Here is a 13,060-nt window from a genome sequence, read left to right as displayed (position 1 = left end):
CAGGTGTTCTGCGGGAATCCTAAATTGGGAAATCTAAACTATAGCAAGGCATGCTCAATTTAAGCCAAATTTGAAAACATGTACACACACTTAATTGATATACCTTTTTAAAGTGTTTTGGTGCTCCAAAATTATATAAATATGCTTCATCTCAACATACTATTTTTGAGAGGGATTTGAGGAGCGGTCTGGGGTTCATAGCAACATTCTTTAATTTTTAAAGTGAAAGACTCAGCACTATAATAAATAAAAAATTCAAAATGAATGCTTTTGCTGAAGTTGACTTGGTCCAATATTTACCATTTGATGGAGTGGCATTTAAAGGTGTAACGACTCTCTCACTATGGACTGGCACAATTATCCAATGCTTTGCACTGACTTCTGCACAAATTGTCGTATTTCTGTCCTGTACTTCGAGCAGTAATTGCACTCTCGTAAAGAATTCTATGTGGATACAAGTTGTGACTACTATGGCACCTACCAGGATGAATGTCTTCCTTGTTGCAGTGCTGAGGCAGGAGTGAATACATTAGCTTTACAGGAAGGGTCTCAAATGACATTGATCACTACGAAGTGAGTGAATCAACACCAAAAGGCAGTAATTCAACCCCTGAACTGTTGTGAAACTATTTTACAACCTTTGAGAGAAACTTTAAGGTCATGTTTAGAAATAAAATATTAAAACTAGACCCTCATACTCAAACCAGGTTCTTAAGAAGATAACTATTAATGCACTGTTTCCTGTTAATTTTTTATGGAGAAATGTTTCCATTAACCACAACACTGTGTTCCATATAATATCTGACACAATCTGATTGATTCAATGTTTGCATTAATTAATAGAATACAGATTGTCAATTAGGGAGACAACAGCGAGAAGCAGCCAAGCTGAACCTATTCTTGTTAACTCCCCGTTATAAACTGTGAAACAAACATTAAAAGTCAGTACAGATTGTTTTTATGTTGTATAACTGGTGGCAATCTCGTGATTTTGAGCTAATGTGAAAAAACTGTGAGCTAGATGCATTCATTACCGTAACCTAGTGGAAAATTATATTTGAGTGATTACATTCTATGTAAGTCAAGTTTATGGGACATTTCTTGAAAATCGGTGAAAACAAATCATAACATCCACACATTTGAATCGGATCCTTAACTCAGCAGCCGAACTCTCACTCCTCCAATGTTGTATTAAGAATTTTTTGGCTCCTTGGCCAAAACATATTTTGGGGGCCCTGTTGAGAACAATACCCATTTTCTGCTAATTCATGCGCACATGAAGCCAACCTTACTTGCAGAAATGGGGTCACTCAAAAACATTTGAAATATCCCTAGACCGTTTATCGATGGGAAAGCTTACTATTCCCATTGCTAATAAGTTAAAACGAATAAAAAGTGTAGAAACAAAAGAAACATATCTTGCCTTTTACTTTAAATGTCTGTAAGATGGCCATGGGCAAAGAAAGACACAGTTAGATGTAAATGTAGGTATATAGGAAAAAGGTTGACATACCGAAATGAACTGAAGAGAGACAGCGAGAAAGTTCACTTTACCAGGGGCACCTTAGGAGGTAGGGTCCCTGGACAATTGCCCACTTTGTTCATGCCTTAAAATGTCTCTGCACGACTCCTCTAGAATCACTGAGGTACCATTATTTAACTTCTCTGCTGTCAGTAGGAGTGGAGAGGGAGGAAGACTCATTGGGCTCTCATTGGCTCCTCCCTCCAGTAATGTAGATTGGGTGGGTGAACCAAAGAATGTGGCAACGCAGTTCCAGGCTACAAACATACCAAACTCCTCAGGCAGCAGCGTAGTAGTTGGCTGGTAAATATTGACATCAAGCCAGCACTGGCATAGAAGAAACTTGGCAAAGCTTAAGCTTGGCACATCAACGAATATCGATGCTCGCAATTACTGGCAGTAAACATAGCAAAAAAAACACGAGTGCAGCTGATGAGTGGAAATATGCAGCAGGTCACACCATGTGCACTGGCTCAAACTCAAGCGGGGGTGAGTGCTTTCACATGTCCGCTTCCGCTCCTGAGAACCTTCACAGTAACGTAATTCTTAGTGATCTCCCTACACTCATAGTTTTCATGATTTTTGATCATTAATGGACTTTTTTATATTGATTACATTCCTCTTTATGACCGTTCCCCTTCAAATTTGTCTCTTCATGGATTTGATTCATTTTCCTATCTTAAAAAGATTTGTTTTTGAAAAGGTATTAATTCAAATGTATTTACTGCTATATGCAAACACGTCTAATTTCTAGACTTTTCCCATTTCATTATGAGGATTTATAAACTGTATTTCATCGATTGGAAGGAAAGTGTGTACGAGTCGAAATTGATTTGTGCATAAGTCAAATGTAAGCATAAAGTAAATGGTTAACCTGGCTATTGAAGCAAAATATAATCGATTGGCAAAACGTGTCCACAGACATTTTTTTGCTCAGGAGGATAGAGGGTCAATACTGTGACTCTGTGAGTCGGATTTGGGAAAAAGATGGGCACAGTTTATTTCTGTTCTATTATACCATTGATTGAAAATAATCTGCTTTCATCAGTTTCATTAAGGTTAGAATATAATTTGTGTTATTACAGATAAAGAGGAAGTGTGGCAGAGATTAAGGTCCATCAATCAGGAGTTTGTAAAGCAGCTGTTACTCACCCATGTGGTTCTCTAGGTGCTGAGGGGGGGGGGGGTGCTGTTACGTCAGGGCGTGGAGGTTCAGTCGAAGAGTCAGGTTTTCAGATCCTTTCTGAATTGGGTCAGTGACAGGGATTGTCTGAGGTGGAGAGGCATGGTGTTCCAGGTCTTGGCAGCAAGGTGGGAGAAGGACCTTCCTCCGGTTGTGATCTTGTGAAATCGTGGAACAGTGGCTAGGGCAAGTTGGGCGGAACAAAGTTGTCTGGCGGGTACGTGGAATAAGAGGTGGTGGTTCAGATATGCTGGTCTTGCTTCGTGGAGAGGTTCGTAGACATGTGTTGGGAGCTTGAAGGTGATTCTCTTGTTGACTGGGAGCCATTGAAGTTGTTGGAGGTGTTCTGTTATGTGGCAGCAGCGGGGGATGTCGAGGACTAGTCTGAGGCATTTTGTGCGCTCTGAAGTATCCTGAGCTGTTTCTGGGGGATGCTGGCGTAGAATGCGTTGCCAAAGTAGAGTCTACTGGTGATGAGTGCGTGGGTGAATGTCTTTCTAGATTCTGTGAGGATCCATCTGAAAGTTTATCAAAGCAGGCGGAGCGTGCAGAAATAGGATGAGGAAACAGCATTGATCTGGTGGTACGTGGGGGTGAGAGGAGTTCCTAGTGCAGCGGGCCACCAGGAGTCAACCCAGGTTGACGAAGCGGGTCACCGATGAGTACTTCGGTCTTGTCCAAGTGAGCTTGAGGCAGCTGTCTTTCATCTAGGTGGAAACGGCCTTCATGCCGCTGTGAAAGCTGATTATGGTGGATGTGGGTTCATTGGTGATGGAAAAGATCAGCTGTGTGTTGTCGGCTGGAGAGACGATTTTGAGTCTGTGGTTTCTGACGATGGCCGCGAAGGAGGCCAAGTAGATGTTGAAGAGGGTGGGGCTCCGGGAGGAGCTCTGGTGCACTCCACCATCTATGTATTTGCAAGCATCATGTTTTGTATTCCATGGCTAATCAAGCATTGTTAGACCTGGAGGTCACTAGGTGGCTGAGGTAGGTACCTTAGGCCAAATAGGGAACATTGCTTCCACGTCAGGGAAAGGAAGGACACCTTCTCAGATAGCCCCCGCTCACCCCCTCGGTAGCTTGGCACGAGTAGCCAGGCTTATCTTAAAGGCAATTGTGTAAAGTATTTGCAACCACGCTCTCACTAACCCAATGATGACACCACAACTGGACTCCACAGGAGGTTCATAAAAATAAATATAAATTTATATTAAAAGATATATGATGCGACCACACAATATAAATCCAACATATGCGTATTTGTAATATTCCTCCTAGTCGGTTATTAGGCTAGCCAGCCCTTGTATGTTCTGGCTATATTATTGAGCAATTCTAAATGATCCACTGCAGTCCTAATACAATGCTATGCAGTTCGTAATGCAAGAATCAGGCACTTTGCAATGTAAAAATAATGCAGTTCATTATGCAACAATCAAGCATTGCGTAATGACAAAATAATGCAATGCCTAATGCAACAATCAGGGAGTTGGTTATGCAAACTAACGCAATACGTAATGCAACAATCAGGTAGTTTGTTAGGCAAAAATAGTGCAATGTATAATGCAGCAATCAGTCAGCTTGAAATGCAGAAATAATGCAATGCGTAATACACTAATCAGGTAGTTCGTAATGCAGAGACAATGTAATGACTAATATGACAATCAGGTAGTTCGTAATGCAGAAATAAAGCAATGCGTAATACACTTCAGCACCGATCATGGTGCCTTAGGCGGTCTCTCTGCCACTCGTACTGGCTCGCGGTCAGCTTCTGTCAACAGATACCCCCACATGGGTATGATGCAAACCAAGGTGCAGCTCCGTACTCCGGCCCCAGTACTGCCACTCCTTGGCAAGTACGGGCCACGATACCAGCCGAGGCAGAGGCTCACGGTGCAGGAATGGGAGAGGTCGAGAGCGTCTCTCTGCGAGCCCGCACCCCTCCCCAGGTGAAGACACACGTTACCTGGGGGGTGCGACCTAGCTTTCCTCTCCTCTTCCCATGACTTTGGCCTCCGATGCAACTTTGTGGATTCAGGGTTGTGGAACTCGGGCCCTCCCTCTATGGGGTTGGTTCGAGGTCCGGCTCTGGCAACGACTGGCTTGAGCCGGCGGCTCAGCTCATCCGAGGCTGCCGGTCGAGGCCGCTGGTGCTGCGGAGATCTCAGGCTGCAACAAGGAACACGCACACAGCGTTGCTGAGACTCACTTGAGCTTCGGTTGTGCACAATCACAGGGCACTCCTCACGAAGGTCTCAGGCTGCACAAAGCACACGCACATAGCGTCGCCGAGACTCACTTGGACTTCAGGTGCACGACAACAGGGCAATCCTCACAAAGATCTCAGGCTGTACAAAGAACATGAACACAGCGGTGCTGAGACTCACTTGGACTCTGGGTGTGCACGATAACAGGTCAATCCTCATGAAGGTCTCAGGCTGCACAAAGCACACGCACACAGCGTCGCTGAGACTCACTTGGACTCCGGTGCACATGATCACAGGACAATCCTCAAGAAGTGCTCAGGCTGCAAAAAGCACACGCACACAGCATTGCTGAGACTCGCTTGGACTCCAGGTGCACACAATCACAGGTCAATTCTTAAGAGGGTCTCAGGCTGCAAAAAGCACTTGCACAGAGCATCACTGAGACTCTCCTGGAAACTTTTGTGTTCCTGAGTTTCCGCAACATGGAGCCAGCTCACCTTGGGCCCTTGGGGATAAGTTACTTCTGGACACAGCACACAGCAAAGTACTTTCAAGCAGGGGGACACGGCACACAGCAAAGTCCCTTTAGCCTCTCTTTGGTTAAAGCAGCAAACTGCAAGCCAGCCCCAGAACACACAGCAAGGGTCAGTCCTTTCCTTCAGTCTCTTCAACTGTTTCTATCTTGGCAGAGGTTCCTCTTGACTACGAAGTAGCTTCAATCCTTTTCGGTCTTGATCAATCCATTTCTCCACAGTTCGGGGGCTTCAGCTCTTATAGTTATACCCCTAAATGTCTTTGAGGTCTTTGTGTTCAGGGGGGCCCTGTCCCATGTTCAAACCAGTTTTGGGTGCCTCCCTGCCAGTGACACCTTCTTCCTTTGATTAGTGGGGGTCTGGATTCTCAATCACTCAGCAGGATATGGGACCATTGTTTTATGGCAGCAACCCACGCCTCTTCACCTCTAGGGGCTACTCCTCCCACCTACACTCCAGATGCAGGTCAGACGTTTGCTGTCTTATCCCCTCCCCTGGGTCAAGACATAACCCAGACCCTATCACTTTCAAATCCAGTCAATCCACAACTAGGCAGAGACACATAGAAATGTTAGAACACAAACAACCAGCCACTTCAAAAAGAGTGGCTTCTTAACACACAATGCAAAAACCAACTTCACAAAAAGTTGTGTTATTGAATTGTGAGTTCAGGCACACTAAACTTCACCTCTCCATCTTAAGCCTTTGGGAAGATAGGCTGGAAAACATATTACACAGCCTTCCCAGTCTGTCCTATGGGCAAGATGACCTTTCAACAGTGAAAAACGAAATGGATAGTATTTCACTGTCAGGACAAGGTACACACTTCAGTACATGTCCTACCTTTCACCTGTACTGCACCCTGCCAAGGGGGGACCTTGGAGCTACCATAGGGGTGTCTGATGTGCATAGAAAGGGAAGGGTAAGTCCTGGCAAGTAGGTGCAACTTGGCACTTTATCAAACTGCGCGCAGGCACTGCAGTGGCAGGCCTGAGTTCTCTCTTTAAGGCTACTTGTGTGGGTGGCACAATTAGTGCTGCAGGCCCACTAGTAGCATTTGCATTACTAGCCTTGGCACACATAGTGCACTTTACTAGGAACTTTACTAGTAAGGCAAACATACCAATCATGGACAACCAATTACCATTACACTTTACACAGGGAGCATTTGCACTTTGACACTGATCAGCAGTGGCAAAGTGCCTAAAGCATCTAAGTTGGCAACACTATGTCAGAAAGAAGGTCTATGGGGAAAGCAAAAAGTTTAGTGAACTTTAGCCAAAAAGGGCCAAGTCCAACAAGCATATTCCAACATTTACCGGGAAAAGGTACAATTGTTTGGTTAGAAAACAGTTTTGGGGAGTCAATGTTGGTACAGCAGGATAGCTTGTTTTTGGCAGACACTATTTATACTTTACACTATTTAAGTGCCTCTCTGAACAAGCTCTAATCAGTGGACATAATAATTGTTCTTGATAAAACAGGTTAGTGGTACCTCTACTGAAATATTTTTTATAAAATAATGCACACTATAATGTAATCATTTACAAATTATTTTGGAAAATATTCACACGTTACTGTTGAAAACAATATTTAATTTGAGTATGATTTTACAAATTATAAGATGAAATGACAAATTGCATTTGTTGCAATTGTTACTGATTTAAAATATTATTGTATCAGTTTGTCCAAATGAGACTATCAATATGCACATTCATTTTGTTGCATATCCTTAGTTTCGAATTGATACAAATCTGGTCATTTGAAGGGCACTACATAACTCAGCAGTAACTACTAGGTAATTAGCTAGACAGAATGAATCCTTAATAATATTTAAAATGCGCAGTGGATCCAGTGAAAGAAAATGTTTTTTATGGTTACTATTTATTGTTTTATTTATTCATGGCGACAGTTAGGTGGTTGCTTCACCACTTCCTGTTGGTGAAAGGGTACTGGATTGAGGGGAAGTGAGGAAGAGCAGAAGGGTAAGGAAGACATAAAGCTGAACAAGTCCAAATGCTTGGCAGAAATGTGTCTTCTCATAGAATCGTTAGAGATACTTCTCTGTGTAATGAGGTAACTGAAAGGTGCCAGTAAAAGATTCCAAATAGATGAGCTGCTGAATGCAGGGAATGTTACTGGACCAGCTTGCACAGCATCAGGAGCAGATTGAGATGCTTTTAGAAGGCCAACTCAATATTGTACTTATTAGATATGAATTTGACATTTTGTCATTTAAATGTGTGGTCCTCTGATTTCGCTATTTTAACCAAAGAAGAATCAAATTAGGTTAATACGCAGAAATTAGGCTGTAGAAGGGAACATGTCAGATTTTCATTTGAAATATTTTACGTGGAATAGAGTGCCAGAATCGGTTCACTATAAGGACATTGCATGTCACCGAAGCCGAAGGCTCTTTTCCTGTATAAGGAGATGGAACTCCAAAGTGACTCGCAATTTATTGTTTTGCTCATTGCAAAGGGTTTTTTTTTTATATGACCACACCATCACCACTGTTACAAACACTTTTTTCAGTCAAATGTTACTTTAATAGTGAAGTAAAACCATAGACACTGCTAAAATATACAATAAATATTACAACTATTAAAACCCAATATACGATCACAGAATAATAATTAGTAATGGTCAGCTCCGCATGGCCAGAGTGCCTCTGCTATTTGTGAGCCCAATTGCCCACTGTGCCTAAGCTGCCGCCCTTTGCAGAGTTTCCTAATGGATACCCCGATGTACCAAAAAGGCGCATAAGGTGCCAAATGTTTAAGTTAAGTAGTACCTTGATTGGATTAACCAGTCAAGTAAGCCCATGAATACCAAAACGCTTGGCAAATCTTTTAATATAGCCTTATAGCCCGCCGTAGAGGGCTATACCGGCTATTAAAGGCCCTCTCCAGCGTTAAAGGCACCGAGCCGAAGGAGAGGGCCTTTAACAAGGGAGAGGGACTTTAATAGAGGTATAGCCCATCTACGAAGGGCTATAAGACTATTAGAACATTCTGTCACTAGAGGACAGAATGTTCTAACAATAAAAACAAAGCCTTTTGGAAGCGTGAGGGGGTTGGAATCCCCTCAGGTTCCCTGAAGCCTTTGTTCACAGCCAGAGCTGTGAACAAAGAAACATTGGAATGTTGGAGCTCCAGGCTTATACCAGCCATTATAAGCCCGGAGCACTCCATTGTTTTCAATGGAGCTCCCAACATTCCAATGTTCTAATATATCCTTATAGCCCGCCGTAGAGGGCTATACCGGCTATTAAAGGCCCTCTCCAGCGTTAAAGGCACCGAGCCGAAGGAGAGGGCCTTTAACAAGGGAGAGGGACTTTAATAGAGGTATAGCCCATCTACGAAGGGCTATAAGACTATTAGAACATTCTGTCACTAGAGGACAGAATGTTCTAACAATAAAAACAAAGCCTTTTGGAAGCGTGAGGGGGTTGGAATCCCCTCAGGTTCCCTGAAGCCTTTGTTCACAGCCAGAGCTGTGAACAAAGAAACATTGGAATGTTGGAGCTCCAGGCTTATACCAGCCATTATAAGCCCGGAGCACTCCATTGTTTTCAATGGAGCTCCCAACATTCCAATGTTCTAATATATCCTTATAGCCCGCCGTAGAGGGCTATACCGGCTATTAAAGGCCCTCTCCAGCGTTAAAGGCACCGAGCCGAAGGCGAGGGCCTTTAACAAGGGAGAGGGGCTTTAATAGAGGTATAGCCCATCTACGAAGGGCTATAAGGCTATTAGAACATTCTGTCACTAGAGGACAGAATGTTCTAACAATAAAAACAAAGCCTTTTGGAAGCGTGAGGGGGTTGGAATCCCCTCAGGTTCCCTGAAGCCTTTGTTCACAGCCAGAGCTGTGAACAAAGAAACATTGGAATGTTGGAGCTCCAGGCTTATATACCAGCCATTATAAGCCCGGAGCACTCCATTGTTTTCAATGGAGCTCCCAACATTCCAATGTTCTAATATAACTGAAACCCCAATAATGAAATAGTGTTTGTAGCATTCTGATAACGCATACATTGCCAGGTGCACACTGTAAACGTTCTATCAAATATGCTTGCTAATCAATTAAGTGCATAAAATGACAGCATGCTAATATTGTGTCTAGAATATAATTGGTGCTCACATAATGTGCCTCCTACTAATCCTTACTCATTGGTACAGGTGTCCCTTCCCTTTAAATACCTACCTGATTGCAGTCACCAGTATAAAGCCACAGAAGGCCAAATGCCTATAAAAATGTAACATTGATGCATGCCTTGAAGCAGAAGGGCAGGATAGGGAATAGATAAAACCTATATCTTCCTAGCAACCCAACCTTTGTGTAACAGAAAGGCGGGATAGGGACTAAATAAAACCTATGCTTCCCAGTCAGCCCGCCCTTTATGTAATCCCTTTAGGTGGATCTGTCTCAGCTGACCACCATATTCCCAAGATATGCCAGAGCATTCTCTTTGACCAGGTTCTTAAAAATGTCTCAGAATTGCACCAATCGAATGTTAAGCATTGCGTTCCCTGGATCCAGGGATTCTATTACCGCCGATCTGCAGGACCTGGTCCCCAATAGCTTAAACTCCTTCTTTAGTAGGAACCTCAACAGATGCTCTACGCAGGGGCAAATGTATATGATATATAACAATGACTCCTTTGTATGATGACCGAAATGACATTTTATGGCCACCCGTTGGTCTTTTTCCTGTCGATTGGTACAAAGTCTAGTGTGGGAAGCTCTTCCAACCTCAATGACACCAATTTCTGTTGATCTTTGGGGAGTAGGTAGCTTCCAAAAGGCAAAGGTCTTTTGGTTGTTGTAAAAGTTCAGTACCAGCCACCTGTGTGTTTTACGAAGTGATGCATCTAGGCAGATGCATCACTTCGTAAAACCCCTGCATTACTTTATACCTGCGTCAGGTATAATGTGTGCAGGGTGGGCGTTCCCCCAGCCAAGGCCTCGTAGAAGTGGTGCATTGAAATCTGTAAGATTTCAGTGTGTCATTTCGAGGACGGCATTGCCTCAAAACCTTACGCCTGCCTCATGGCAGGAGTAAGGGTGATGTAGGCCCTTTCACAGGGAGCTTGCCCCATGTGAAAAGACACATTGCTGGAGTTGCGTCTGTTTTCAGACACACCCCAGCAATGCGCCACTTTTGTGCATACAGATAAGTCAGTAATACTGACATATCTGTAACTCCTTGCAACATGATGCGCTATACTGTAAATACAGCGCATTCTTGGTGCTGCAAGGAGGGTTCACTTAGAAGTGTTGCCCCAGCTATAATGATAAATTCTTATAAACGTTTGGTTATTAGAGTTGTCAAGCGCAGTAGAGAATTCCAGGTAGAGAGATGGAGCTCTTAACTGGCAATCCATGGCTAACTAACGCACTCTGTGGGCCAGATGGGCCTGAAAATAAATAGCAGTACCACTTTATACTATTGCTACAAAAATGTCTCTCACAATACAAAATGCGAACCAAATTCAATTTTTGTATACATTAATAGAGTTTTCACTTGCTTTGCAGAATTACGGATTGGAAACAGAAAACCTAAAAACTCTCTCACACAAATTAAATTCATCTGCAAAAAATCTGCAAAACTTCATAACTGGAAGGAGGAGAAGTGGTCACTATGATGGAAAAAGTAACCGAAAATTACCCAATGACTTCCTGACCTCGGTAGTGGACCTCATTGGAGCAGCCAAAAGCCTCCTGGCTTGGCTGGACAGGTAAATTCTGACCTATTTTGACTGTTAACACATTTATATACGGAAATCAAAGATTTGTGTGGTTTTGTTTTGCTTGGATTTTCTGGAAACTCTAGTGGCAGATTAATAATCAATATTGTTGATTAGAGTCCATTTTGGTAAGCTTATTGTGTGCATTACGTAAAGAATGTTGTTGTTCGCCCTGTACTTCAGATATTTAGGGCCAGATGTACGACCTGCTAAATAGCACCTCGCAAATTGTGTTGCAATTGCGACTCGAACCTTGCGAAGTGCTATTTGGCATGTACAACAGTGTGTTTTTAACACTGTTTGCGATTCCCAATGGGGTCGCAAATTGAGAGGCTCATGGATATTAATGAGCCTCTCGCAATCCCAGAGATAATGGCCTGCTGGACTCAGCAGACCACCATGTCTAGGACTGCTTTTAAATAAAGCAGGTTTTTTTGTTTTTAATGCAGCCCGATTGTTTTTAATGCAGCCCGTTTTCCTTAACCCCTTCACGCAAATTCTGCTGCAGCACGTGGGGGCTAGGAGGAGAGCATGGCTCTTTGGCGCTGATGACGGCTCCACGCCATCATGAGTCACGGGCGGCATGTGCTCATGACGGCGTGGTGCCGTTATGACCCCACGCGCTCATTAATTCGCCCGCACAGGCGGGGAATTAGAGCCGCATGGGCGGAGCGGTTGCGGCATGACAGCTCCATGCCGTCATGAGCACAGGCCGCCCGTGGCTCGGAACGGGTTAAAGGAAAACAGGAGGCATTTTTTTTTTTAAATGAAACATTTTTGAGCAAAATTATATTGCATGCATTTTCAAAGGGGAAGGGGTCCCGTGGGGTCCCCTTCCCATTTGTGAATGCAATACTACCTACTTACCCATATTTTCTTATTTCCGGTGTCATAAATTGATTCCCTAAAATATAATAGGCATGAAGTCCCTAAATAGTTGAACAAGATGCTTATAGGTGGAAAGTTAAACTTCCATTTGTATTTGCTTCGTTGATGCTTGGATGTCATTTCTAGTTTCGAGTTAGACATGCTTCATAAAAGTTATGATCACCGAAGGACCACAAGAGTCGGACCTCCATGCAGATTCGGGTCTCCAGGCGCTTTAAAGTACATAGAGAAATTATTACAGGCATAATTGTAACTATCATTCTTATGTGCTCATATAAAACATTGAGCAGATGGTACAATGTGCACTAACCCGATTAGCTCACATTCCCTGAAGCATATATTTAAAGTTTAGCTGTAAACCCGATACAGGCCAGTTACTTGTCAAATCTTTTGAAAAAAAGCTAGAAAACTGCTCCCGTAGGTGTACTCTTCGGTTTTGAATACTTTTCCCATTAGATGGGCATTTAGAATAAGTTCAATGAGAACTTCCAGAAAACCATAAAAAAACATAGCGGGATAGGTACAAGGAAGTGGAGGGGGAGGCGCTAGCCTTCCTGGCTTAACGCCTTTCTCCTTCACTTCTGAAATGCAAGGCTGCACTATATTTACAAGAATGTGGTGCAGCCTTGCGTTTCCCCTTCGATGGTGCTATGTTTAGCAACTTAGTGCCAATGCTGGCACCAGAGTGCAAGGGTGTCTGCATGTCGGGGAGGATTGTTTATGTGTAGGATGGTGTCCCTTCCTGCACATAAACAATCCTAGAAATGCCATTTTGTCACAGTCATGCCTGCTGCTTCATGCAGCACACATGAAAGTGACAAAATTGAATTTTTTTTAAAAGTCTGTTTATGTACAGGGAGGGACACCTTCCTGTACATAAACAAACAATGGCATTTTGCTTTTTCCATGCGTGCTGCACAAAGCAGCACGCATGGAAAAAACAAAAACGAGGAGAAATAATGCATTTCTCCTCTTTT

The 13,060-nt window shown here is 43.3% G+C and overlaps 1 protein-coding gene across 2 annotated transcripts in view; it reads left to right on the top strand.

Moving 5' to 3' along the window:
* The window catches only part of CNKSR2 (connector enhancer of kinase suppressor of Ras 2), a 1,783,347-nt gene that overhangs the window by 480,385 nt on the left and 1,289,902 nt on the right, over window positions 1-13,060 (top strand). For both annotated transcript variants that reach the window (XM_086934554.1, XM_086934553.1), the window contains exon 3: window positions 10,984-11,186. In XM_086934554.1, the coding sequence (XP_086790680.1) occupies window positions 10,984-11,186 (203 nt within the window). The remainder of the gene's footprint in view (window positions 1-10,983; window positions 11,187-13,060) is intronic.

The sequence above is a fragment of the Lissotriton vulgaris genome, chromosome 8 (genome assembly GCF_964263255.1).
Source record: "Lissotriton vulgaris chromosome 8, aLisVul1.2, whole genome shotgun sequence".
Lineage (NCBI taxonomy): Eukaryota > Metazoa > Chordata > Amphibia > Caudata > Salamandridae > Lissotriton > Lissotriton vulgaris.
This window is presented reverse-complemented; position numbering and strand designations above follow the sequence as displayed.